This window comes from Maniola jurtina, chromosome 1, assembly GCF_905333055.1.
Source record: "Maniola jurtina chromosome 1, ilManJurt1.1, whole genome shotgun sequence".
NCBI classification, from domain to species: Eukaryota; Metazoa; Arthropoda; class Insecta; order Lepidoptera; family Nymphalidae; genus Maniola; species Maniola jurtina.
The window spans coordinates 8,108,774-8,134,995 of record NC_060029.1 but is presented as its reverse complement, the minus strand read 5'-3'; the positions used below and the strand labels follow the sequence as shown (position 1 = coordinate 8,134,995).

Here is a 26,222-nt window from a genome sequence, read left to right as displayed (position 1 = left end):
AAATCTCCTACGGAGCAGTACCTAAGCTTTATTGAAAATAACATAATCACTTGCAAACACTTGTATCTAACGATCGCTAAGCCACGAATAATGTATAAATATAATTAACCGTCGTGACTAAAGAAAGAGTTCGCAGCAAACGACTCGGGAATTGTTTAAAGGAAACTATCCTTTGCAGCGATTTAAATTCCATTACACTGAAAATAAAAAGCCAATTTGAACTTTATATTGCTGTTGCCGCTTGCGGTTGGTACTGATAATTTCTTAGAAACTATTAAAGTAATCTAGATTAGGTATTTGCGAGTTAATTTTATTTCGCCTTCATACTTTTACTTCTCGGAAATGTTATTATACTAATTGATAACTAGAGTATGATATTACAATATGTTTAATTTACAATTATTGAAATTATAATAGGTGTACTGATGTTATCTTACCAACCGATCTCTTTGTGGGAATTGATTTCTAATTTAACTAAATTGAAAGTAGATTGTAGGTATACCGCACCAATGCAATGGTACAAGACTGGCAGACGCTCGTTACTCCATTTTAGTGCCAGACAATTACAAAATCAAAAAGTCCATATTAAAATCTTGGAATAAAATAGGTACCTACCTGCATTGGTTATGAGAGGAGAGCCAAGTCTGCAATTATTACGGCTTGAACGACAGATTGATTGACGTCTTGAACAATTATTATGAAAAATAAACTTTAATAAATTCAATGAATAGTAACTGTATAAATAGCTCTATGAATATGTACCTATTTATGAATTTATCATCACATTTACAACATAATTATTATTGACTTAATTTTCAATCGACAATAGGTAACAATTTTTAAAGACGCTTTATCTATCTATATAAAACGAAAAGCTGACTAAGAGGTCTATCAACGTACAGCTCAAACTACTCGACAGATCGTAACGTCGTAACGTCGATCGTATTTATAACGTAACGTTGTAATAGCAATAATTCATTTTTTCTTTAACGTAGACATTCTTAGCTATTGTAAGAATATCTTGCTAAGCATATCTATGTTGAAGAATATTCTACGTTATAATATGAAAGGATATTTGAAAATAAACCCCTAAGAGGGTAAAATAGAGGTTTGAAATTAGTATAGTCCATGCGAAGTCACAGAGATAAGCTAGTGATTCATATAAATGTAAGTATTGGGTATTGATTGTGATAGATATACATTAATAGTAATAAATGCAGCCCGCCAGCGATGGACATTTGGACGGACAGCGTCCGACCGTCACGTGTCCGTCAGTTCTGCTCATTGCACTCATTGCACAATTTGTAAGTACTCCTTCCCTCCAATCTCGGCCTAGGCATCGAACAATTGTTGTTATTATAGCCTCAGGGATCGAGACGTCTTAGATTTTAAAACGGACTAGAATATATTATGTACTTAGATAGCTAGTTGGTATAATACTCACATGATGGTATACGCTGGGCCGTGACTGATGTAAAGCGAATTGAATTAGATGTTAGAACCATAGGTATTTTTGCATGTAATATACAAATACATATTTCCTTTACATATAATAAACATATTACTGGTTTCGATTATTGGTGTTATTGTAAAAAGCTTTAATTTCAGGAAGTTTTTGCTTGGCTGTTGGATAAAGTGGTGGTGGTAGGTACCTACTTCAGTAGGCGATCATTCTAACGAGGTTCTGTACTTTAGATGTGCTTTAGGGCCCTAACCACCAGCGCTGTCCCATAGAATGTGGAAGCCATTTCCTAATGTTATTATAAACTAGGTGTGCCCTGTAACTGTGCCGACCCCACGTAGCGTTGGGATAAAGTCCGGAAGAAGAAAATGTTGAGTATAGAATGAAGCAAAAATTAAGTATGTATAAATAGAAAAATGAAAAATGAAAATTAATTATTATTACTAATTGTTTCCCTACGACGCGGCTACGGGGCTATCGAAATTCATGATTCACAAGTTTAGAAATGGTCGGCAATATCGTTGGTAGTTAGGCAAACTCATTACAGAAGTCGTTTATACGAGTACAAATTAGCACCAGGCTCGTACACCCTCAAATAAGCGGTTAAGTATAAACCTAACTAAGTAGGTATATCGTTATGGGTTCTACTTACTTAATATGATTCAGGTTTTAACCGAGTTAAAAGGAGGTGGTTCTCAATTCGGCCCGAATTTTTTTAAATGTATGTACCTCTACAGTGTACATCAGTTTTTTCGAGGATTCTGGACCGATTTGCAAATGTATTTTTTTAATGAACAGCAGAAGTTTCCGTCACTTAGTTCTATTAGCATAATAAAAGAAATTAGAAATCTAAGCTATCTGTAAGCTCGCCCGACTTGATATCGTTACTCGTACATATACACGTGGTAACAAAAATATTTTTTTACTTTGTAGTGGTTTTGGAAGTCAGTTTTTAAATTTATTTTTTAATGTAAATCTTATTAGCTCGATGATCACAACGACATTTGAGCGCAGTGTTCTGAAACAATAAGTAAATTTATAATAGATTAAAATGTTAAGTTTTGTACCGACTGAAAATTAAACGAAAACTGTGAATTGTTTTTGTGATGTTTCTAAATATATCACATTAATTAATCAGGGGATACGTCAGTGCCCCCGCCAAGACGAGCCAAACTAAAGGACGCATTATATTTTTTGATATTTTTCTGAATTTGTCCAAAAAATCTTAACTCAAGATATGTCTGCTACTCGACTTTTAAATAAAAAATTAGAAAATTAAGTATTAAAATTAATAGTGTGTTCGCCAGTGCTAAAACTTAAAGAAAGGATTTAGTTAGGCACTTACTTAATAACAAATGAATACTGAAAGGTATGAAATGCTAAAATTTTTTTTTGGTAGTTTTGTTGTACCTGTTGACAAAACTTGTCTATATGCGGCCGTAAGTCCCATAAATAATAATTACAGATATTATTGGGTGTTATCATGAGATCGGAGAACCCTAACAATAACCACTTCGAACAAAAACAAATTAATTTTCCAAACACGCAATAGCAACACTATTAACTTCATAAATGAGTTGTGTTTCCTGATAGGCCTAAGGTATTATCGTACCGGTTTCTGCGGTTTTAAGTCGTTTTTGTTAACGGAATTTATTCTTGAGATTGTTATCGATCAATTGGTATTGTTTGCTTAGTAGTTTATTTACTTCACACTAAAGCTCGATTTCAGATTAGAAGTAACAACTAAATCCTTTATAATCATTAATCATTCTATTGAGAGTTTTAGACTATCTATATAGTTACTTATATCTTCCAAAGAACTTCATCTTGAAGGACCAAGTACGGAAGTTATGTATCTTTCTTTTAACAATGAAGTCGAAATTAATATCAACCCTATCTCTACGTTGTTATTTGTCACCAAAGTTATAAGTAGGTCTGGTCTTTTTTGACAAATAGCATTTTTCCTTGGTCATCAACATTCAGTACCTAATAAACAGTTGCAGTATAGGACAGAAATAAAAAAAACAACATTAAGTAGGTAGATCTTCGATATAATCTATTTCTCTCACCCCATTTCTCTCAAAAAGCAATATTGCCAAATCATGTTAATATTATTTACAGTTGCAATATCAATGTTCAGATTTATTGAGGCGATACGATGGCACCACGAGCGTCGCGTGTCCTCTTCCTGGAGTTGACAAGCAAATAAATTGCGAGATCAAAGCTTAGTACTAGAAAAACATCGAATCTATAGGGGCGGGTCGTACGTCATGTATCGGGAGATGATCTCGCGGAAACGGAAGTAGGAGTAGAGGAAGCCAAGTATAGCAGCGTATACGTGCCCACTTCCTGGAGCGAGCTGCCTTCACTTAACTCAGCGGGGCGCGCTGAAATTATCTTCATACTTCCGTAAATAGACAGTTTATTGATACAACGAAATATTGCTCGAAGATAAGGGTCTAACATCTTTATCTTCCCCTTCTAATATTAATGTGATATAAGGTAGATAAAAATGACCGTTGTAATATAAGACTCCATTAAAAAAATACAATGTAGGTAGTATTCATTCATTATAATATTTTAATTAATAAGTCTAAAATGAGTAAAAAATTCGAAACTGGCGGGATTCGAATCCGCATCTCCTGGCTGGGGTGCCTTTACAAGACAGTTTACCACAGTTCGCTACATAAAAGCCCATATTTCTTGTAGAGTTTTTTAAACTTTCAATTTCATTCAGTGCAGTCATTTTAAAGTACTCAGGGGTATCATCAATGCACCCTGGTACGTCAGAAATGAAGACATTCATTTCTGACGTACCAGGTTTTATGGTTATATAAAATGAAAAAAAAAAAAAAAAATTTGTGCAGTCAAATCTAAGATGGTATTAAAAAGTAAATAAATAACTCAGCTCGAATTTGGATAACGCACGATCTTATTATATCTAAACTCTGTTACTATACCTGTACTGTAATTGTAGGTAGAAAAATGGCTTGTCAGTTAAAAAAATCACGATATAAACATAAACTCATAATGTAACTGGTGGACTGCTCATCTCAATACTTTTCCGAGCAATGTTTTATTGAATTATTTAATTGAGGTGCCGACCTACATCTTTAGTATTGTAGATGATTGTATAGAAATAACAAAAATATTATAAATGCCCACATAGGCGAGTATACCAGATATGCACATACCAGTATTTTAAACTGTTCGTGTGTGTGAACATAGGCGTAGCGACACAGACTAAGTTGATACATAGATATTAACGCACCTTTTGACACCTTCGAGCATGCTTCAAAAAATGGTGGCCGTTAATTATCGAAATTATTTCTTTGTTTCAGATCTACAACCGCGATAAGCTGAAAGCGTGAAAACTGTTGACATATGAGATAATGTAGCGGAATGGACAAGGATATTATTAATTTGATGCATCGGCAGATAGCTGCTAAGACGGGAGCCGGTCGCGGGGGTCCGGCGAACATGTGGACAATCTTTCACGCTCATCTGTACGCTCACCCTTTTATTGATCCACCCTCTGTTGTAGTAACATGGATGTGTACGACAAATCACTATATCTTTGTATAGTGGGGATCTAAAATTATTATGTTTAGGGTTCCGTACCTACCTCAAAAGGTAAAACGGAACCCTCATAGGCTCACTTTGTTGTCTGTCTGTCCGACCGTCCATCCGTCGTGTCTGTCAAGAAAACCTATAGGGTACTTCTCGTTGACCTGGAATCATGAAATTTGGCAGGTAGGTAGGTCTTATAGCACAAGTAAAGGAATAAATTCGAAAACCATGAATTTGTGGTTACATCATTTAAAAAAATTAAAATGTGTTTCAATTTTCAAAGTAAGATAACTGTGTTGTATGCCCCAAGTGGGGTATCATATGAAAGGGCTTTACCTGTATATTCTAAAACAGATTTTTATTTATTTTTATGCACAATAGTTTTTTTCTATCGTGTAAAATGACGGAAAAATTACCTGAGTACCCTCGGTGCGCGAGTCCTACTCGCACTTGGCCGGTTTTTCTTTTTTTTCATATGTACTTAACGAATTTCGAGTGGCCTTTGTTCAAGAGAAAAAAACTTAACTCTTATGGAATCAGTGTCTGCCTGCCAAAGTCGCTAGTAATTAATTATAGTTAAGTAGGTATAAAGATTAAAAGCATAGACTTTATAGAAACTTGCCAGTATCTAAGGTTTGCGCCTACCTATCTACTAAAAAAAATAGAATACATGTAATTGTATACCTATTACAGTACACATTTGTTTTAAAGATAAAAAAGCTTCAATATTTACGTAATATCCATACTAATATTTCATCTGGTTGATTAGAGTCCAGAGCTTGGGGTGCGGGGAAGAGAGCGTGAAATTGTCTGCTCACTTCTGTAAATATAATTTCGGCGACAAAAGGACTATAAATGATATACTCAGGGTCGCAGTGCAAGTGCGTGTCACATTTCTTGTTACACGAATTTAAAAATTATCCCCTTGCTACCGATTTTGGGGTAGCTACCCACCTAATATAGGTATGTATACCAGTATACCTAGTAATAATCTCTCTGTTCATTTAATAGGCACGAAGTTATGTTGCCAATATAACGAAAGATAATGCGAGTTTGAGTTTTTAATCATTGAAAAGCTAGGTACATCTCTAAAACTACATGGACCCATTTTTAATATTTTCTTGTTCTGATTTCTTAGATAATAAATAAAATTGAATAAAGCATTTCATGTATACAGTAAACTATCTTTTGTATTAGAAATTATTTAATTTCAAATTTGATAATCTTCCACTAGTTAAAAACTATTAACTTTGCTACTGTTAGGTAGGTTTACATTTTTTATTTTGTACCTATTTAAAATGATTTTGCACTCTCGGGTAATCCCGTCGAAGTAAAAGTCGTAAAATTTTAGAGAAAACTATGTAACTAAAATGTACGAATAACAATTGATTTACTATCAAGCCTACGTTTTAACCTTCAACCTCTCCAAAGTTCATCCTTATGCTAGCTTTATTGTATTAATGCACCAGATTGTGACTAATGGAATCACAGAACAAATAAATTCAAAATGTAAATAGTGGAACGGCGAAATGCTAATAATAAATTTCTCCATTTTAATAACTGTAACTGTGTAGGGGAGCTTCTGGCCTGTTAAGTCAATATAACACTTCCATTACTCCAAATTAAATTCCTCGGGGAGAGAAATGAAGTTTTTATTCAACGCAGACAAAGGCGCGGAAGAAACTGGCCATGTTATATTTCTTATAGTACTTATATAAAATGCTGAAACATAAAATTGATTAAGATTTGTAATGCACTTTTAGTAATCCCGAAAAATTACTATGATAAGCAAACGACGCGATGTCATTCAACTATTTTTTTATCTTGATGATTTCCGCGACATCATCCGCGTGGATTTAGATCTTTCAAAAATGCCAAGGGAACTCTTCCGGCATTAAATGTAGCATAGATATATTCTAGGTACCTATAAGAGATCTCTTAGATACCAAATAGATACCTAATGCCCGCAACTTCGTCCACGTGAAATTAAATTTTATAAACCCTAAGCCCATGTATATTGTCCATTCCGGAATGCAAGCTATATCGGTACCAAATTGTATCAAAATTGGTTAAACAGATGGGCCGTGAAAAGCAAGCAGACAGACAGACAATCAGACTGACACACTTACACATTTATAATATTAGATTAATATGGATGGATAAAAAACACAGAAAGATGTCAATGTTTTTCAATTATGCCAATCAGGTGCAAGCCAGCAAATCGCTGCAAACAATGACGCGCCTAAAAAATTCGCTAAGCCTCAGGAGCTAGCAAGTGTGCGTCGCGGGTGTAAGTAAGAGTATTAATATTTTAGAGAATTAATCATTATAATCCTCGCGACAAACAAGTCGCCCTCGGGAGTGCGAAGAATATAATGAAGTTGTCATTTTTTAGGCACGGGGGAGACTGGAGGAAATCCAAATTGAATCATGCGGCGAGGGAATTGTGCTATTATGTTATTAAACAGCGGAGGGCAGGACCCCGTTCAAGTTATTTTTTATCTGGAGGGCGGCAAGGAGACAGTTAACAGTTTTCACAATAGAATTATGATATAATTTGACACAACAAAGGCGTTTTGGCATGAAGCCTATAGCGGATGAGTTAATGCACATGTGTTAGAGCTGATAATGTGCAAATTCTGACTTGCTTGAAATGTGACTAAAGAATTTAATACGGTCCTTTCATTTCAAAGCCAAGATTCTGGTAGAAGCGATGCTTAATCGATCATTCAATGAGTACTGTATCAAAGTAATATTTTTTTTCCAAAATCCTAATAATTTTTTTTTTTTTTGTACATGACTATTCATAAGAATGACTTATTAAATAATAACTGGTCACGTGTGTGTCAGAAAACGTATACGCAAAGTCGCGAGGCCATACTAAGTAGGTACCTTGTTGCTGAAACTGTAAAAATTGCGCAAGTTACTTTCCAATGCAAAAAATTGCAGAAATTGACTCTCTGTGAGTGTTTACACAGTCCAAGTGACATGTAAGTGATTTGTTAGAGCTGACATCTGCAAGTTTTGCTATTAGACACAGAATAACATTGCAGTCATATTCGAAAATAGATCGATTAAATAATTGTAGAGTTTGCCAATCATTGCGATAATTTTAATGAGGAAGATTTAAATCCAATCAAGTTACTATAAAAGGCGTAAATAACAAGTAACTATTTTAGCAGTCTTTCTTGACGTAACATTAAATATGAATTAGGTACCTACCTAAATATGACAATGTATTTAGGTATGTACTTATTGTGTTTAATGTTTCAGTTTAAAAGGAAAATTATTTTCATTGTTTAAATTACTTTGTGTAATATCCATTATCTAATTCTATATCACACTCAAAAGAGCTAAGAGTGAAATGAAAGCTTTTATCCATATGTCAGAGAGAGTACTTACAGCGGCTTATTGTCACCCCCGCTAGAGAATTTGATAAGCGTGTGCGAATATTAACAAAAGGAATATCTTGTTAAATTGATATTGCCTACCAGTTTACGCGAAATTCGTCTCTAATAACACATATTTTCATGTAAAAATGACGCAAGTTGATTGCAATTAAAGGAGCACTTAAGTCATTTCAGTGAAATGGGCGTGAAATTGTCTCCGTTGGAAAATGTATAATTCAAAGGGGAAGATTAAAATATTATCCATGTTAAGTAAATATTCAAATGAATATTTTCCGTGTTAGACAACAATGGGCTGTGGGAGGGGGAGGGTAGGCGCGTAATTTGATAGATACCTATCTACAAAACGATCGTTCGTTAAGGGACGACTCTGTTATCATAAATTATAAGCGCGATTTGGGATTTAGAGCAATTAAACGCTTCTTAGTTAAACGGTGACTACGAAATACATTTTATAATTACATTTCGGTGTGAATGAAAAGAGCTGGATTAAGTTTGTATCTATCTACATTTGAAATAACTTTGTTTTGTGCACACATTAATTCGACGGTAGGTAGTAGGTACCTATTACGTTTCAATAATTTCAAACTTGGTCTTATATGTACAGGGTGGTCAAAAAGTCGTGGATCAAACGAAATAGGGAGATAGAGGAGGTCATTTCCAGCAAAAAATATTTCTACAGCATGGCCTTATTTAAATTGCCCTAAGAGTTATGAATATTTTTGAGATTTTTAACAAAATACCAGATTCTCTTACAATTAGACTAATTTAAAAAAAATGAGATAAAAGATAATAAAACAAACGATGCTGTGTCATTACTAGATAATGTATCAGCACTACAAACCTTCTATTGAGGCTCTGGGTGCCAAATTACAAGAGCAATTAATTTTTTTCCAAAACTTTTAAAGCGTTACCAAAAATTAAATGTCACTTTAAAAGCGCAGTGTGAAAAAAAAATGTACTACGGAAAAGTGACCCTGTATCAGAAAAACTTGCTGATTTAATGCCAATTTAAATGAGGTATAACACATTACTCTTTGTTTCGTAATTCTGGTATTATAATTGTTTTTTCATATCAAGGTGCAAATTTCAGTAGATTAGTTTAATTCAAAAAAAAATTTGAAGATTATCATGCTGCTAGTTAAACTGCTAGTTTTTTGTACGTTGGAATGCTAGAAACATCACTGTGCTTGTCACACTTAAAATTTGTGAAAATAATAGAAACTCTTCACTACCACCTCGTGCCAGAACCACCCAGAACTACCCAGAACGCCCGTCTTGCAAGTAGTTCATCTTTTCTAGGAAACAAAAGGATAAAGAAACTATGCCTCTCGTTCACACTAATCATCATTTCTATTTGCATTGTTGGAATAAGGAAAAATGTGAAAGAGAGGCATAGTTTTTTTATCCTTTTGTTTCCTAGAAAAGAGGGCGTTCTGGGTAGTTCTGGCACGTGGTGGTAGTGAACAGTTTCTGTTCTTTTCACAAATTTTAAGTGTGACAAGCACAGTGATGTTTCTAGCATTCCAACGTACAAAAAACTAGCAGTTTAACTAGCAGCATGATAATCTTCAAATTTTTTTTTGAATTAAACTAATCTACTGAAATTTGCACCTTGATATGAAAAAACAATTATAATACCAGAATTACGAAACAAAGAGTAATGTGTTATACCTCATTTAAATTGGCATTAAATCAGCAAGTTTTTCTGATACAGGGTCACTTTTCCGTAGTACATTTTTTTTTCACACTGCGCTTTTAAAGTGACATTTAATTTTTGGTAACGCTTTAAAAGTTTTGGAAAAAAATTAATTGCTCTTGTAATTTGGCACCCAGAGCCTCAATAGAAGGTTTGTAGTGCTGATACATTATCTAGTAATGACACAGCATCGTTTGTTTTATTATCTTTTATCTCATTTTTTTTAAATTAGTCTAATTGTAAGAGAATCTGGTATTTTGTTAAAAATCTCAAAAATATTCATAACTCTTAGGGCAATTTAAATAAGGCCATGCTGTAGAAATATTTTTTGCTGGAAATGTCCTCCTCTATCTCCCTATTGCGTTTGATCCACGACTTTTTGACCACCCTGTATATTAATTACATGCTCAACCATCGTTCAGGTGGAATCCATCCGAACTAATTACCTAATAAACTGCGAGATATACCTACTTACCTAATTTATAGCCCATAGTACTCGAGGATAATGTAGCTATATTTCAGTGGATGAATTTTCAAGATTGGATTTTTAGTTCAAGAGATTACACCCTATATCCAAACTACTTCTTTTATAATTTTGGTATTATGAATGTTATACTTAATATATAAGTAGATACCAACTATAGTAATAATAGCTTCTTTTATCAATTCTGTTAATCTAAATACCTCTCTAATTTTGTCCCTACTTCACCTTGAGTAGCAAGCGTATCTCACCATTTAATTCACTAAAAATAATTGATGTAGCGAGTGTGAACGAGTGCAGTCTGTGACAATGTGTCATGTAAATTATACACTTGCGCTCGGAGCCGTCGATACCGCTGGGACACCATTGTTATAATAAAACGCCATCTCACAGCATTAAAGTACAGCGGCAGGAACTTTTATATATTCGACTAGGAACCAAAAGCTTATTTTGCTATAATCCGCCAAACCAAACAAATCTGTATGGTGCAACATGCAGCATGCGACATGCACCACCCGCCCTCCCACTGAGAAACATGCAGGAAAAGCCAGCCACCAAGCAAGCCACATGAACCACCACCACGCAGTTCCTTGTATATCATGGACTTTCGCAAAATAACGTCTGCTTCTATACTACATTTTATATATTCTGCCTGTTATAAGAGTAGAGAATCCCCGAACCCCCCACGTCCCGAATTGAGGCGGACGTCTTAACCACTAGCTTATTAGGCTCATTGATTCGATCCCGGGCACACACATCTAACTTCTAGAAGTTATATGCGTTTTAAGCAATTAGATATCAGTTGTTTTAACGGCGAAGGAAAACATCGTGAGGAAACCTGCATACCTACATGAGAGTTATTATATCCACATATTTTCAAAGTTGAGTGCATACCAATCCAAACTTGGCCAGCGCATGGCCAAACCCTTCTCATTGTGAGAGGACACCCTTGCTCAGTAGTGAATCGACGATGGGTTGATCATGAGATGATGATGAATTAAGTAATTCCAAAAATTATTCCTTGGTTAAAGAAAAATACCACCCCCTGTGCGAATATCTCCTGCGGCTATACATCGCGGGGGTGTAACATGTTTATATGTTTATTTTAATACGCGTGTCGTGCGTATAATACGGAATTTATTACGGCACGACCCTCCGCCCGATTAATGCGATACGGAAGATTTGAATTCAGAGCGCTCACTTGGATTGGTAGATCCAGAAGGGAGGTAGTAAGTAGAGTTAGCAGTCAACCTGTCATAGTGATTTATGTTTCATATTTAAACCACCTACGTTAATACGCACCTACCTTAATACGTACCTATTTAGATCCTTAGATAGATCCTTTTTAAAATCTACGAGAGAAAATTTTTGTATAAACTATTGGTATAAACTATAAAATTTTTACGACCAAAAATAAGGTCGGCAATCGCAGGTCCAGCGTACTTGTATTAATATAGTTCAGTGGTTTCAATACAATGGGGTTAGCTTATCGCAGTATCAACTCAACAGTGTAAATGATGATGATTTATCTGACACTACGCTTAGTACCTACTAAGCAAAAATATTATTTATACGACACTTCCGAAATCCAATTTTAACTATTCTTTTAATGTGATTGCAAAGTTCTCAAAATACGTGGTCACATTTTTGACTGCTTAGAATAACATCGCCGTATCATCCTTATTACCAAACATGAATCAATTTTGAAAAAAAAAAACGAATCAGCTACCTTTGACGCTCAAGACGAGTAGGTCCGATAAGGGGCGTGAATAGCTTGATATGATTGGAAAAAAGGTGGCGATAGACTTCGGCTTTATAGAGAGCCTATTGTTTCCTTCAGATCTTATTTGAGGATCGAGAACCACGGATGTGCAATGATTTATAACCACTAATAACAAGAAAAACTGGCTATAATCTATTTTCATTCGTATACAAATCGGTTGAACAGAAAACCATAAAACACCCCACACAAAGAATCTTTATGTAAACATAACATACATAAAAAGCGTTATATCTGTTGTTTCAAGTCATTTCGAAAGTCATTAATCAGAAGCATTGTTTGTATTGTATTTGAGGCAGCCGGTACCCATGATTAGATTTTATTACTAAAGTACATAGACATAGTATTTGAGCCTTTAATGGGCACTCATATAAATGTCTTGCTAAGTCGCCTCGTTTTCGGTAGAGTGAATTTTTTGAAAATCGATGTGGAATTTCCAAAAATCGCGAAACCGAAAAAGACCAAATACCAGTTATTTTCATGAATATAACTCGAAAATAACGGACTTTCGTTATATACTTTCCCATATCCCTTATTTTAATCCCAAGGAGTGGAATTTTCAAAAATCTTTTTTTTCGAAAAGGGTTATCGAGTATTAAGAATAATTTAATTTAGAATTAAGTTTATTTTATAGAATTGTCAATTATCATTATTACTAATAAATTCCTAAATTGCCTTACTCTTCCAAAAAAAAAAAAAAACGTATTTTTGTGTAAAACACTAAGTAAATTTTTAAGTAATAATAATATTTTTTATTAAAATGTCAAAAAACCTAAATCAACGAGAACGAAGTCGCAGGCATCAACTAGTTCTAAATGAACGAACAAAATTAAAAAGACAATTAAAAAGCAATTGGTGATTTTGTCTGAGACGAACAAATTAAATTAACATGGTTTATTTTGCCGCTTGATCCAAGGGAGACAAATAGTCTAAGTAAAATTTATGTATCGGAATCAAATTCAATTTCGCCTTTGCATTTTTTACTTGATTTTTAGGGCCGTAACTTTAAATGTCTGGACGTTAGAAGCATTGTGGATAGGGCAATGCTGTTTATATATTTTTTGTAGAGTAAAATATTATTATAGTTCTATTAATTGGAATTTTATTTTCATCTGGCACACTCATACCTGATAAATATCGGAGAGTACCTAATTTAATTGTAAAAATGCTAATTTATTATAAATAATTGATGTTATATTTTGCAGGTAATTCTTGTAATATACAAAGCTGTTAAATAGAGGACACCTTGTCACATTAATAAAACAACTGTTGCTTCTCGCCATACTTATTTCAATCTCGTGAAATTTGTTTTCGTTCAGGATTTTTCTAATCTTCTTTAGCATCGTTTATATTGATTATAGCGCTCCTGCCTTATTTATATTCAGCGGGAGTTTTTTCATCACGCCCCGTGCTTAATATCGCAATTTGTGTCGTAGTTGGAGTAAACCGTGGAGAATTGTCACTTTCTTGGACTTTCTGCCCTTCTAACGAATCATTGTTTCACTGAATGGGTATCTACTATTTCTACTATAATAAATTTTAGTATCTTCTTATAATAATACATATTTGATCTATAAAAAATAACAACCAGTTCTTAAAATTCAGCTCTACCTATCAAAATGTAAATATTTTGTATAAAAGTAGGATGGTGATAAAATACTAATTAAAACTACATAAGTACGAGTATATTTGGTTGCAGTCCGTCATATTATGCAGGCTACCTGATTATATTATTAAATATATTGTAATTTGTTACCAAGTAATTTTTGGTAAAAAAGGACCTACATTGAAAGAGCATCTTCATTTTCTGTTGCACATTCCTAAATATTATGCCCTGAATTCTCCGATCGAATTTGAAAGCACTCAAAAACTATGGCGCCGCAGATCAATTAGTTCCAAGTAATAAACAAAGCAAATATGTCCGTTATGAAAAGAATTCGGCTGCCAGCAAACTTCTTTTGATACATCAATCAAAATCATACACATAATGAAATCATCATTTGGGTGGCCATAGAGTGGACGCTTCTGAGAAATTTAGACGGACTCCGATGTGCACGGCCATTATCACATTCCTGTATTATTAATTAGAACTTAGATAGCTACAGATCCGAAAACGACAGTGCACGACTTTTTGGAAAGGTCCAAAATTGAATGGATGTTATGAATATTTGCAAGAAATTCCAGGGCAGCAAAAGATTTTACTTCATTTGCTATTTCGTTTTTATTAGTGAGTGATCATAATTGCTTTTAATCATTTAGCTTCTTATTTACGCCTTTTATTTTCATTTAAAATCTGTATTTCTATTCAAGATTTTAAATTATGCTAGAAATTGCGCTGTTTTCAATAATGCATTTGAGTTTAATTACGCCCATTAAATATTTAATTAACTATGCACTATGATGTTTATAATCATACATCATTTCATATTTTAAAGGCTTATTAACCAAAATGAATTATTTCCTTTTATGTGTGATATGCTCCGCAATAAATTCACTGGATGGTTCGTAGAGATCAGTTGATTTAATTTTGTTTATTTTTTCATAATAATTTTAGTTTAACTTTGAGTTGCTAACATCAGTTTTTAGTTTCAGAATTCAGGAAACATTATGGCCTAAGTTTTCACAATCAATGTCAAAACTATGTAAAGACCTTCAAATGTATGAGTGTATGCAAGAGCATCGGCTACGAAGTATTTAGATTAAATTATATGTGTAAATGTACCTGTCATGAGATAAAAACCACCACTGTAGTGCCATATTTTAAATGGAGAACAAATGGAACTCCAAAGGCGATGCCTAAAACATTTAGTCCACCACTCTATCATATCGTGGGAACTTTATCACCACCACCTGGTAGTATGATAGAAAATACGACAACTTCAACAGTTAAAACTGATTACCAACCAGGACCTTTATATACTAAACCAACTACGGATGAAACGATTGATGAAGCGACGTCTACTATCAATGAAACTTCGATAAGCCAAAACGAAACGGTAGGAAATGAAACTGATACTACACATACAACAGAAAATATTTCTAATATAACAGAAACTACGATAAGCCAAAACGGAAAAGTAGTAAATGAAACTGAGACTGCAATTACAACAGAAAGTAATGCTGATACAACAGAAGCTACGATAAGCCAAAACGAAACGGAAGTAAATAAAACTGATACTGAAATTACAACAGAGAGTAATGCTAATAATGTAAACCAAGAGCAAAATAATAAAACATGAATATTACAAAAATAAAAATTAACGTAACAAGTATTTTAATTTAATTTTGCCTCCTAAAATATTTTTTAAAAACAAAAACCGATTAAACAACGTTTAGCGGACAGTTTAGCAAATTAAGCTATTGATTTTATTTGTATAACGTTTAGTAAAATATTTATTAAGTAAATGCATTTAACAAATGGTAAATGATTTTTATCTGCTAATACATGTTTATAAACAGTGAATCTTAAGAGGAAAACCATCTCGAATGACTTAGACGATTTCACCTTCAAACTAGCAATTTTGACATGTCATGACCCTCTATTGACAATTAATCAAGCAGACATTTCAATCTGCGAAATTTACGCGGACTTTTAGTATTTTGACGTAGGAGGGTAAAAGATCCAGTACATGAACGAATAAGGATTACCCTGACTTTCACCTAAAATTAAGATATATGAGAATTGTTCTATATATAATTTTTATTTTTTGTGTATCTGTACACAGTATATCAAAAAATCAAATAAAATGCGTGGTATTAATTATTATAAATTATTTTATTTAACAAAAGGATAAATTGCCATTAAATGAACTGGAAATTTCAGTGAATGAACGAACTCTATCTAGTGCATAAACTCTCGATTCCTATTAATAAATTCTTAAGTATATTTTCGGCTTGGAATTTAAAAAAAAATGTCAGATTTTCAGTTTTTGACTTATTGTATATTTTTTTCTACATTTTGCGCGATAAATCAAAAACTCTTTTACATAATAATAATAAATAAAACCTGTTTTAGAATGTATAATAGAGCCCTTTCATATGATATTATCCCCTTTGGTATAGTTATCTTAGTTTGAAAGTCACCTAAATTTTCTGGAAAACAGTCCAAATGACTACAGAGAAAATGAAATTTAACGCCCTTGTTGCATCCAAGTCGCTGGAAGTGCAACATCAGCTACTGAATGTGTTAAGAGTAGTGAGAATAATATACCGTAACACAAGTGTCTGATGTTATCAGATTTGTTCCTTTGAGCCGAGAAGCCACATGTTCTGATGCTTTTTAGACAATCTAAGATCTCTCATTAAGTGATCCAAATAATTTTGATTGAATGGTCTAAGTTGAGATGATTGTCACTACATCGTCACTACCTTCTGAAAGTTCTTGAAATGGTAGATTAGAGGTACTGGGTTGGGGCTGAGGTACAGATTTATCACCAGAAGTCAGAATCGTTCAAATTGCAGACTGCAAGTTACAATAGAGCCGCTTGGAACAATTTTTTTGCTGTTTCTTCTGGTAATATTCACAACGCAGAAATAATAATCATCATGGTGTTTAGATGGTTCGCGCCAAATAATAAAATTTTTTTTTAGTAAAAGTAGTTAACTATTCTTATTTGCTCATAAACGCAACGAGGAAATACAGCTTCCACATATAAAAATTGGAGTCCAGGCCTTGCTGTTAGCTGCTAATGGGTTCTCAAAGTAGCCCGAGTATGCTTGTTTTACTGGGCACAAAAGGAAAGAATGAAAGGAGCTTACCCAGTACATCTTAAAAGATCCGTTATAGATACATGCATCCTGCCATGCCTTACCTATGCCAGCCAAACATGGGTCCAGACAAAGAATATAAAAAGAAATAGTAACTTGCTAAAGGGCGATGGCAAGTTGCATAAATTAAGCAAAAAATATTCAAAGTGAAAATTGAAGACATAAGAAAAAAGACAAAGCCTACAGACACCTTGAGACATGCCCTAAAACTGCAATGCAAATGGTCATATTGTATCGATTTTTACAGATGAAAGAAGGACAGGTAGGTAGACCGAAGACGCGTTGGTCTAATGCTATTGTGCAAATCGCGAGAGAAAATTAGCTTGATAGTACCAAAGACAGAGAGAAATGGGGATACCCAAGAGGGATCCATATCCAAGAAATAAGAATACCAGAATAAATATAAAAAAAATTCAAAAGAAAAATAAAACCGATTTCAAAATCACAAACACTAAAAAGTAAAAAATAATTTAAGTTATTGTGGTTTTTGAAGTCGGTTTTATTTTTCTTTTGAAAATTTTTTATTTCAAAATTTTTAGTGGCCCCACTGTACTATAATAATATGCCATGCCCAGCTAAAACCCTACTGTTTACTAAGCAATTACACTGCTCGCGAGCAATTTGCTCTTATCCATTGAGGAGTTCTGTTCTCCATCTCAGAAGATATTCATCAGAACTTCATCAAATTTATATGGGACCACCTGCAAAGTATACCTACCTTTTCAAAAAAAAATAATTTCCAAATCGGTCCAGGCGTCTTTGAGCAATCGGTGAACATACATTAAAAAAAAAATTGAATTTGCTCTTATCCATTGAGGAGTTCTGTTCTCCATCTTCAAAGATATTCATCAGATCTTTACCAATTTTATATGGGACCACTTGCAAAGTATACCCTATCAAACAAAAAAAAAATCCAAATCAGTCCAGGCGTCTTTGAGTAATCGGGGAACATACATAAAGAAAAGATACCGACGAATTCAGAACCTCTTCCTTTTTTTAAAGTCGGTTAAAAATATACTAAGATTTACTAACATGGTGTTATACCACAGAGTAGCAAACAGAGGCAAAGCTTCTAAGAAGCGAGCAAATTTTATAACTATTTTGGTAGGGTTGGCACTGGAGGATACAATTTAATTAACAATAGTTATTTGTTCAACAAGATGGTAAAGTTTGTTTTTGTTGTGATTGCCTAGTTTAAATATCGATGAATAGATCTAAATATCGATTTTGAACGAAATCAGTCAATTTAGAAAGAATTATAAATGGTGCCAACTTTTTTAAATTTTGGTTACAGTTTTCTATTTTGTGATCCCAGGGAGCTCTAAATATCGATTTTGAACGAAATCGGTCAATTAACAAAGAATTTCAAAATGGCGTCGACTTTTTTAAATTTTGGTAACAGTTTCTTATTTTGTGATCCCAGGGAGCTCTAAATATCGATTTTGAACGAAATCGGTCAATTAACAAAGAATTTCAAAATGGCGTCGACTTTTTTAAATTTTGGTAACAGTTTCTTATTTTGTGATCCCAGGGAGCTCTAAATATCGATTTTGAACGAAATCGGTCAATTAACAAAGAATTTCAAAATGGCGTCGACTTTTTTAAATTTTGGTAACAGTTTCTTATTTCGTGATCCCAGGGAGCTCTAAATATCGATTTTGAACGAAATCGGTCAATTAACAAAGAATTTCAAAATGGCGTCGACTTTTTTAAATTTTGGTAACAGTTTCTTATTTTGTGATCCCAGGGAGCTCTAAATATCGATTTTGAACGAAATCGGTCAATTAACAAAGAATTTCAAAATGGCGTCGACTTTTTTAAATTTTGGTAACAGTTTCTTATTTTGTGATCCCAGGGAGCTCTAAATATCGATTTTGAACGAAATCGGTCAATTAACAAAGAATTTCAAAATGGCGTCGACTTTTTTAAATTTTGGTAACAGTTTCTTATTTCGTGATCCCAGGGAGCTCTAAATATCGATTTTGAACGAAATCGGTCAATTAACAAAGAATTTCAAAATGGGTCGACTTTTTTAAATTTTGGTAACAGTTTCATATTTCGTGATCCCAGGGAGCTCTAAATATCGATTTTGAACGAAATCAGTCAATTTAGAAAGAATTATAAATGGTGCCAACTTTTTTAAATTTTGGTTACAGTTTCCTATTTTGTGATCCCAGGGAGCTCTAAATATCGATTTTGAACGAAATCGGTCAATTAACAAAGAATTTCAAAATGGCGTCGACTTTTTTAAATTTTGGTAACAGTTTCTTATTTTGTGATCCCAGGGAGCTCTAAATATCGATTTTGAACGAAATCGGTCAATTAACAAAGTATTTCAAAATGGCGTCGACTTTTTTAAATTTTGGTAACAGTTTCTTATTTTGTGATTGCAGGGAGCTCTAAATATCGATTTTGAACGAAATCGGTCAATTAACAAAGAATTTCAAAATGGCGTCGATTTTTTTAAATTTTGGTAACAATTTCCTGTTTTGTGATCCTAGGGATCCTCAGATATTGATTTTGAACAAAATCTATGACAGTTCAAGAAAATAGATTTTAAACACTATTTAAATTATTATCATTAACATTAAATTAAATGAAAACACGACGCGCGACGTGTACTGCAGCCCCTGAGCTTGAGCACAGGCCGAGCCGGTATAAACCGATTTCTCTCCGTACGCGACGTAGCGCCTGTGCTCACGCACACACGCGCCTCAAGCTTGTAGTAGTGTACCTATCGTAGCGCGCTTGTATGAAGCTTTGACTCTGTTCGCTACTCATGTGGTTATACAACGCAATACCACACTCACAAACACTCGTACAAACATACAACACACTCACACACACACATGGACGCACGCACACGCACTTTTGAACGGTTTGAACGGAACACGGTTTTGAAATTGAAATTGAAAAAAGTGTAAGAATTTGTAAGAAAATATTTAAAAAAGGTATATCAGCCGGTTTTTTATTCCAGCTCTTAATACATGTAAAAACGTCCAATCTGTTCATTTACTCGAGCCTTTACCCTAGTACCTAATTATATCGACCGCCCCATATCAAAACAAAGTAAATGTCATTTTTCCGAAAATCGTTTTATGTCATAAGCCTAACTTTCATAGTATGTCCCGTTGTATTGTAAGGACACCCACATTAAAGTAAAATTAAAAGCTAGTAAGTCGCTTTGACCATTTTAAAACATAGTAAGTCTTTGAACTGGCTAGGTTTTTATAGATTAATGCGCCTTACTAAGTTTTTAAAAGGAATTAGATTAAATAAAATAAATATCACCCATTATCTAAATACCATGTCAAAACAGTAAATACTTAATAATGCATTAAAACTTAAAAGTAAGATAGGAAAAGTCAATGACCTCTACATGGTGAAAATAAATAAATAAATAAATAAAATAAATAAATAAATGTCAACTGTTAAAATATGGTTTGCAAGGGAAATACTTTGCATACTTACATAATGTTTTTAGGGTTCCATATCTCAAAAGGAAACACGGGACCCTTATAGGATCACTTTGTTGTCTGTCTTTCTGTCCGTCTGTCCGTCTGTCGTGTCTGTCAAGAAAACCGATAGGGTATTTCCCGTTAACCTAGAATTATGGGCAGGTAGATAGAATAAATCCGAGAACAAATTTCGTGATTCTAGATCAACGGGAAGTACTGTATAGGTTTTCTTGACGGACGGACGGACAAATGGACAGACAGCAAAGTGGTCCTTTAAGAGCTCCGTTTTTCATTTTGAGGTACAGAACCCTAAAAAAGAAAATGATGCACATGTAATGAATAAATGTGTTGGCCAGTCTTCACACTAAAATATTTAAACCCCTTTAATTTAAAAACTGTCATAGCCTAGTGGTTAGAACGTCCGCCTCCTAATCGAAGGTCGGGGGTTCGATCCCGGAATCACGCACTACTAACTTTTCAGTTATGTGCGTTTTAAGCAATTTAATATCACTTGCTTTAACGGCGAAGGAAAACATCGTGAGGAAACCTGCATACCTGCAAGTTTTCCATGTTCTCAAAGGTGTGTGAAGTATGCCATTCCGCATTGGACCAGAAAGAACTACGGCCTAAACTTCTTTTGAATTTAAACCACTTACTAGGTTTTGATCTGAGAAAGAAATTTGACATTAATTGACAAAATTGAGAGACCTAAGCTTGTATAAGAACACAGAAGTGTCATAATTCGTGTTCACTTTGCCTAACGTCTCTCAGAGAGCAGAGAGAGATTTAAACTGTTTCTTATAATCACTGGCCATATTTCAAATGCGAAAGTGTGTTTGTTGGTTTAATATTCAATCACGCTGCAACGGAGCAACCAGTCGACGTGGTTTTTTGCATGGATACATTTAAAGACCTTGAGAGTGACATCTCTCTCCGCATCGTATTCTTTATTGCTGAGGGTTGTGACCTCTTTCCATTATTCCTACATCTAATGGTAGGTTTTCTTGGGATAATAATGCAGTGGGTTCAAAGAGCCTACGGAACTCGACTAGAAAAACGAGATTTTGACACTTAGGTTTAACGGTTATGAATTAGTTATTAATATCAGTGATAAAATTGATTAGGGCTGTCAGGTAAAATGACATTTATCTCGGAAAATCAAAGAGTGTCCACGAGATTTTTTTCCAAGTTTGCGCTACTAACTACATATATTATGAAGAGGAAAGGTTTGTTTGTTTGTTATCGATAAACTCTGAAACTACTGAACTACTTGCACTAAAGACATAATCATCAACATCAACCGACAGACGTCCACAGTGAACATAGGTCTTTAATAGGGTCTTCCACATGCTACGGGTTTGCGCCGCCTGAATCTTTGCGATTGCGCTTGACGACAATCATGCTTTAAAGAAAGCAATGATGAGGTCCAAGTTGGAGCACGCTTACCTAGAAGATGCCTATTCACTCTTGGCTTGCAGGTATCTAAGGTATATATGGCAGGAAACACGGCCGCCGAAATGGCGTTCCAACCTTTAGGCTCTCCCCATTGCCCGCAGCATGAATCTGAGCTTTCTTATGAGACCCATGGTTATATTATGTACATATAATATCTCATAAGAAAGCTCTAACACACAATCCAGCTAAGTAAGTCCAATTTCGAAAAAAGCTAGCTAGCCGACAAATCTAACTCAGGCAGCCTTCGGGAACCTTCGAGATGTCTCTGTCCAAAATTCCTCAATGCTTGAAGAACAGTCTTTGAATAGTGCATATTGTCAGTGATGAAATATGGATCCGAAATATAGGTCTTTTTTTTGTACACAGGAAATGCCTGACGCATACCCCTCCGTCATGTGGGGCTTGCACCAAACTTGCACTACTACGAAATCCATTTCGGAACACGGCACCCGGAACGAGGCGCGCTATCTCCTAACATAGGTATAATACCTATTTAGAACACTTACTATCTGTCATCATAATCTATGACAACCTCCGAGTATTTACCTGGTAAAACCGTAACTTTAGAATAAAATTTAGTATATAAGCAGGCTTCATTTAGAAATGAAAAAATCCCTATTTTATTTTTCAACGATTATAAACACAACTTTCATTCAAAAATAATAAGCTTAAATTCATTTTAAATAATATTTTGCGACGAAATGACGCGCGCAGTCCGTCCGCCATTAGAGTCCAGTGGACACTGAATTCCATAGAGCGCCTGCAAGAAAATAAATAGCACAGGAAGTTTTTTGGTTAGTTTTAGATTATTTAAGAAACGAAAAACATTTAGTATAAAACTAACAGTTAAAATTGATTGCTAAACCTAAACATATCATTTTCTGGAGGTTGGCTTCAAAGTATCAAGATGTTAAAGAAAACTTTTACAGAACAAGTTGCGAACAGCAATGTTTTCAACTTGTTTTTTTTTTTTATTGGGATAATGTATACTAAATAAAAAGAGGCTCTTATAATCTTCACAAACTGAAGTTTTTCATTGCATGTATTTAATAGCTGTTAATGCTTTAGAAAAATAAACAATTTACTTCAAAGTACAGCATTTTTGCGATTTGTCAAATAGCAATTACCTTAAGGATTACCAGACATCCCTAGGTACTAAAAATATAACTTCATACTTTTAACTAAATTGTTCACTTTCAGTGTCATGAAGATAATTTAAGAACCTTCTATTCGATTTAGATGTATTAAATGCTATATCTTTTATCTGCTAATACATGTTTATAAACAGTGAATCTTAAGGATTACCAGACATCCCTAGGTACTAAAAATATAACTTCATACTTTTAACTAAATTGTTCACTTTCAGTGTCATGAAGATAATTTAAGAACCTTCTATTCGATTTAGATGTATTAAATGCTATATCTTTTATCTGCTAATACATGTTTATAAACAGTGAATCTTAAGGATTACCAGACATCCCTAGGTACTAAAAATATAACTTCATACTTTTAACTAAATTGTTCACTTTCAGTGTCATGAAGATAATTTAAGAACCTTCTATTCGATTTAGATGTATTAAATGCTATAACTCAAAAAAGTTCAAACCCCTATGTAATAGTTCATTAAAGTTGACGTTTTTTACCTTGGACTTCTACATCACATACCATTTAATGAGGTTATGATCAAGCGCAATTTCTTTACAAAGGTAATTAAATTTAATAGTATTGCATTATCAAATCCGGAAATATAATAATTACTTTCTTATTACCTAGCTAATTACAAATACTAAATTGCTCTGTGATAAGAATAGAATTTAAAATTTTTGAATAATGGAAGCTGTTATAACAATATCAATTATTTTTTTAATATTTTTCACGTGTAGTGAGCAGCTTATTCTTTCCACTGTAGGTAAGTTTAGAAAAAATAATTTCAAAAGAAGATAGAGATAAATAATTATATAGATAAAGATACTCTAAAGTTTATGAATATATACACGTGTAGAAACAAAAATTATTTATTTTACTTTGTAGTATTTTTAGAAGTCGGTTTTTTAATTTAAAAAAATTAAGCTTTTTAACATACATTTTATTGTACTAAGATGCTTAGTTTAAAAAACTAACTTTGCTTTCATTTATATACCTATACAGATTCACAAAAATTGCCACTGCGCTATGGCTTTCATCGGACCTCAGAGTGTGATAATTATGAAAAGGCATTTTTATGCATCCAAAAATGCGTAGATAATGGCTATGATGTAGCATATTCAGATAAATATTGTTTTTGTACTTGCTACGTTAAGAAACAAAAAGCTAAATATACTCTGGAACATCAATTGAATAAAACTAGATGGAGACTAGGAACACCAAAAACAACAAAACCTGCATGGGTACAAAACCTAGCATTTAGTGCTCTAAAAACTACTTCAGAATCTATGCAGGTTATTAAAACAACTGAAGCAGAAAAAAAAGATACTACTGTTTTTCACGATATAAACAACGAAACTGGAACTGTATACGATCACAATTCAACCATTAGTGATAGTACTGAAATAATTAACAGTCAAACTAGTAATAGGATAAGCAAAGCTAGTAATAGGCCATTAGCAAGCGATGCTACACATGGAACGGATAGTCCAACATCAACCGATGCTACAAAAGAAACGGATAGTGTAATAGCAAGCAACGCTACTAATTCAGCTGACAATCGATTACTAAGTAATGCAACAATTATACCTGATCGTTTAAGTTCAATCAGTGTTACAAATACAACTGATATTGAAGATGCAAATAGTACTATAAACGCAAAAGACAGTGCAAGTAGCGCTACGAATGCAACTGTAAGTGTAAAAGAAAGTGAAGATACAAATTCAACTATACAAGATGTGAAAAATGAAAAGAGTACTCTAAATGCAAGCAATATTGTTACTCTATAAATAGTGTGTTATTTAATAAAATATTTTTTTTTGTGAACATAAGCATCATGAATTTCTAGATTTCCTTTAACTAATTATATATTTAATTCTAAAAACAAAAATTTATTTATAAATAAATTTTAAATTCTATCATAAATGATAGAATTTTTATTGTTTTATTTTATATTACACGTAATTAAATAATGGTGCTATTTGTTATTTATTAGTTGTCATAGATTATACTCGTATATATACCTAAAGTTGAAATTGGACACCACTAATTGTCACAAAAAAATTGGTCTACCATGATAATACTGTGTTGGTAATACAAAAGTGCCATTTTGTAAAGGTAGTTCATAAAACATAGACCGTGAGCGGAATGTTCACGACGATTTCGTGAAATAATTATATCGATATATTCTGCTTAACGGCAACATTAGGGAAATAACACCCTACTTCTCATAAAATATTGAAAACCCACCACTATAAGTGCCAGTAGCATACTCGTACGTAGTAACAGATAGATATTACAGTGATTATTTGGTAAAAAACAAAAATATACTATCATAGTGATAATACAAATAATTCTTTAATATAAATTAAAAGTCTTTAAGGTTAACCTACCTTGTTTTGCTGCATACTTTTTGAATCTACAGTTTTAAATAACCTTCATTTTCTACCAGTACAAAGAACTTGAAGAATTGCATAATATTATCTTGTATCTACATAACAAAGAGTTTTGTAAAAAAAGTGGAGATTATGTGTATTTTTTTTTTCATTCACAAATAATAATATTTTTGTAATGTATCCTGGGTCCACTTTTACTAAAATGTAAAATTATTTCTCGTTTCCTTTTATTCAACTTGGTCCCTATTTAGGAAAAAACTTTTTATGCAATACCCATGAGGCGGGATATAAGACTGACGGCTATGACGTATCGCTAAGATTTTTTACCAATACACCGTGAACATAAATATGCTTTTATATCGATATATCAATTTCTTTTGTCACGTTCGACATTTGACGCACTATTTTAGTATAAATTTTTTTGCTGTTCAGTAGTTAGTTTAAGTGGTTTATGTTTCTAACATAAAGAAGATTAAGTTATCAGAGTAATTATTATTTAAAAACCACTTGAGATATTAATTTGATTGATTAAAGGTCCTTGTAATAAAAATAAAATTTAAAAAAATAAAATTTGTAAATAATTTTTAAATACTGCATCTACCTG

At 33.4% G+C, this 26,222-nt stretch overlaps 2 protein-coding genes across 2 annotated transcripts; both read left to right on the top strand.

Annotated features, from left to right (window-relative positions):
- Nucleotides 1-14,714: 14,714 nt before the first annotated feature.
- Nucleotides 14,715-15,651, top strand: LOC123867600. Its single transcript, XM_045909703.1, has 2 exons — nucleotides 14,715-14,900; nucleotides 14,986-15,651. The coding sequence occupies exons 1-2, from the start codon at nucleotides 14,849-14,851 to the stop codon at nucleotides 15,636-15,638; spliced, it is 705 nt and encodes a 234-aa protein (XP_045765659.1). The 5' UTR covers nucleotides 14,715-14,848; the 3' UTR covers nucleotides 15,639-15,651.
- An 8,191-nt stretch (nucleotides 15,652-23,842) lies between these two features.
- Nucleotides 23,843-25,076, top strand: LOC123867592 (uncharacterized protein YBL113C-like). The gene is made up of 2 exons (XM_045909694.1): nucleotides 23,843-23,988; nucleotides 24,228-25,076. The coding sequence occupies exons 1-2, from the start codon at nucleotides 23,910-23,912 to the stop codon at nucleotides 25,010-25,012; spliced, it is 864 nt and encodes a 287-aa protein (XP_045765650.1). The 5' UTR covers nucleotides 23,843-23,909; the 3' UTR covers nucleotides 25,013-25,076.
- Nucleotides 25,077-26,222: the final 1,146 nt, after the last annotated feature.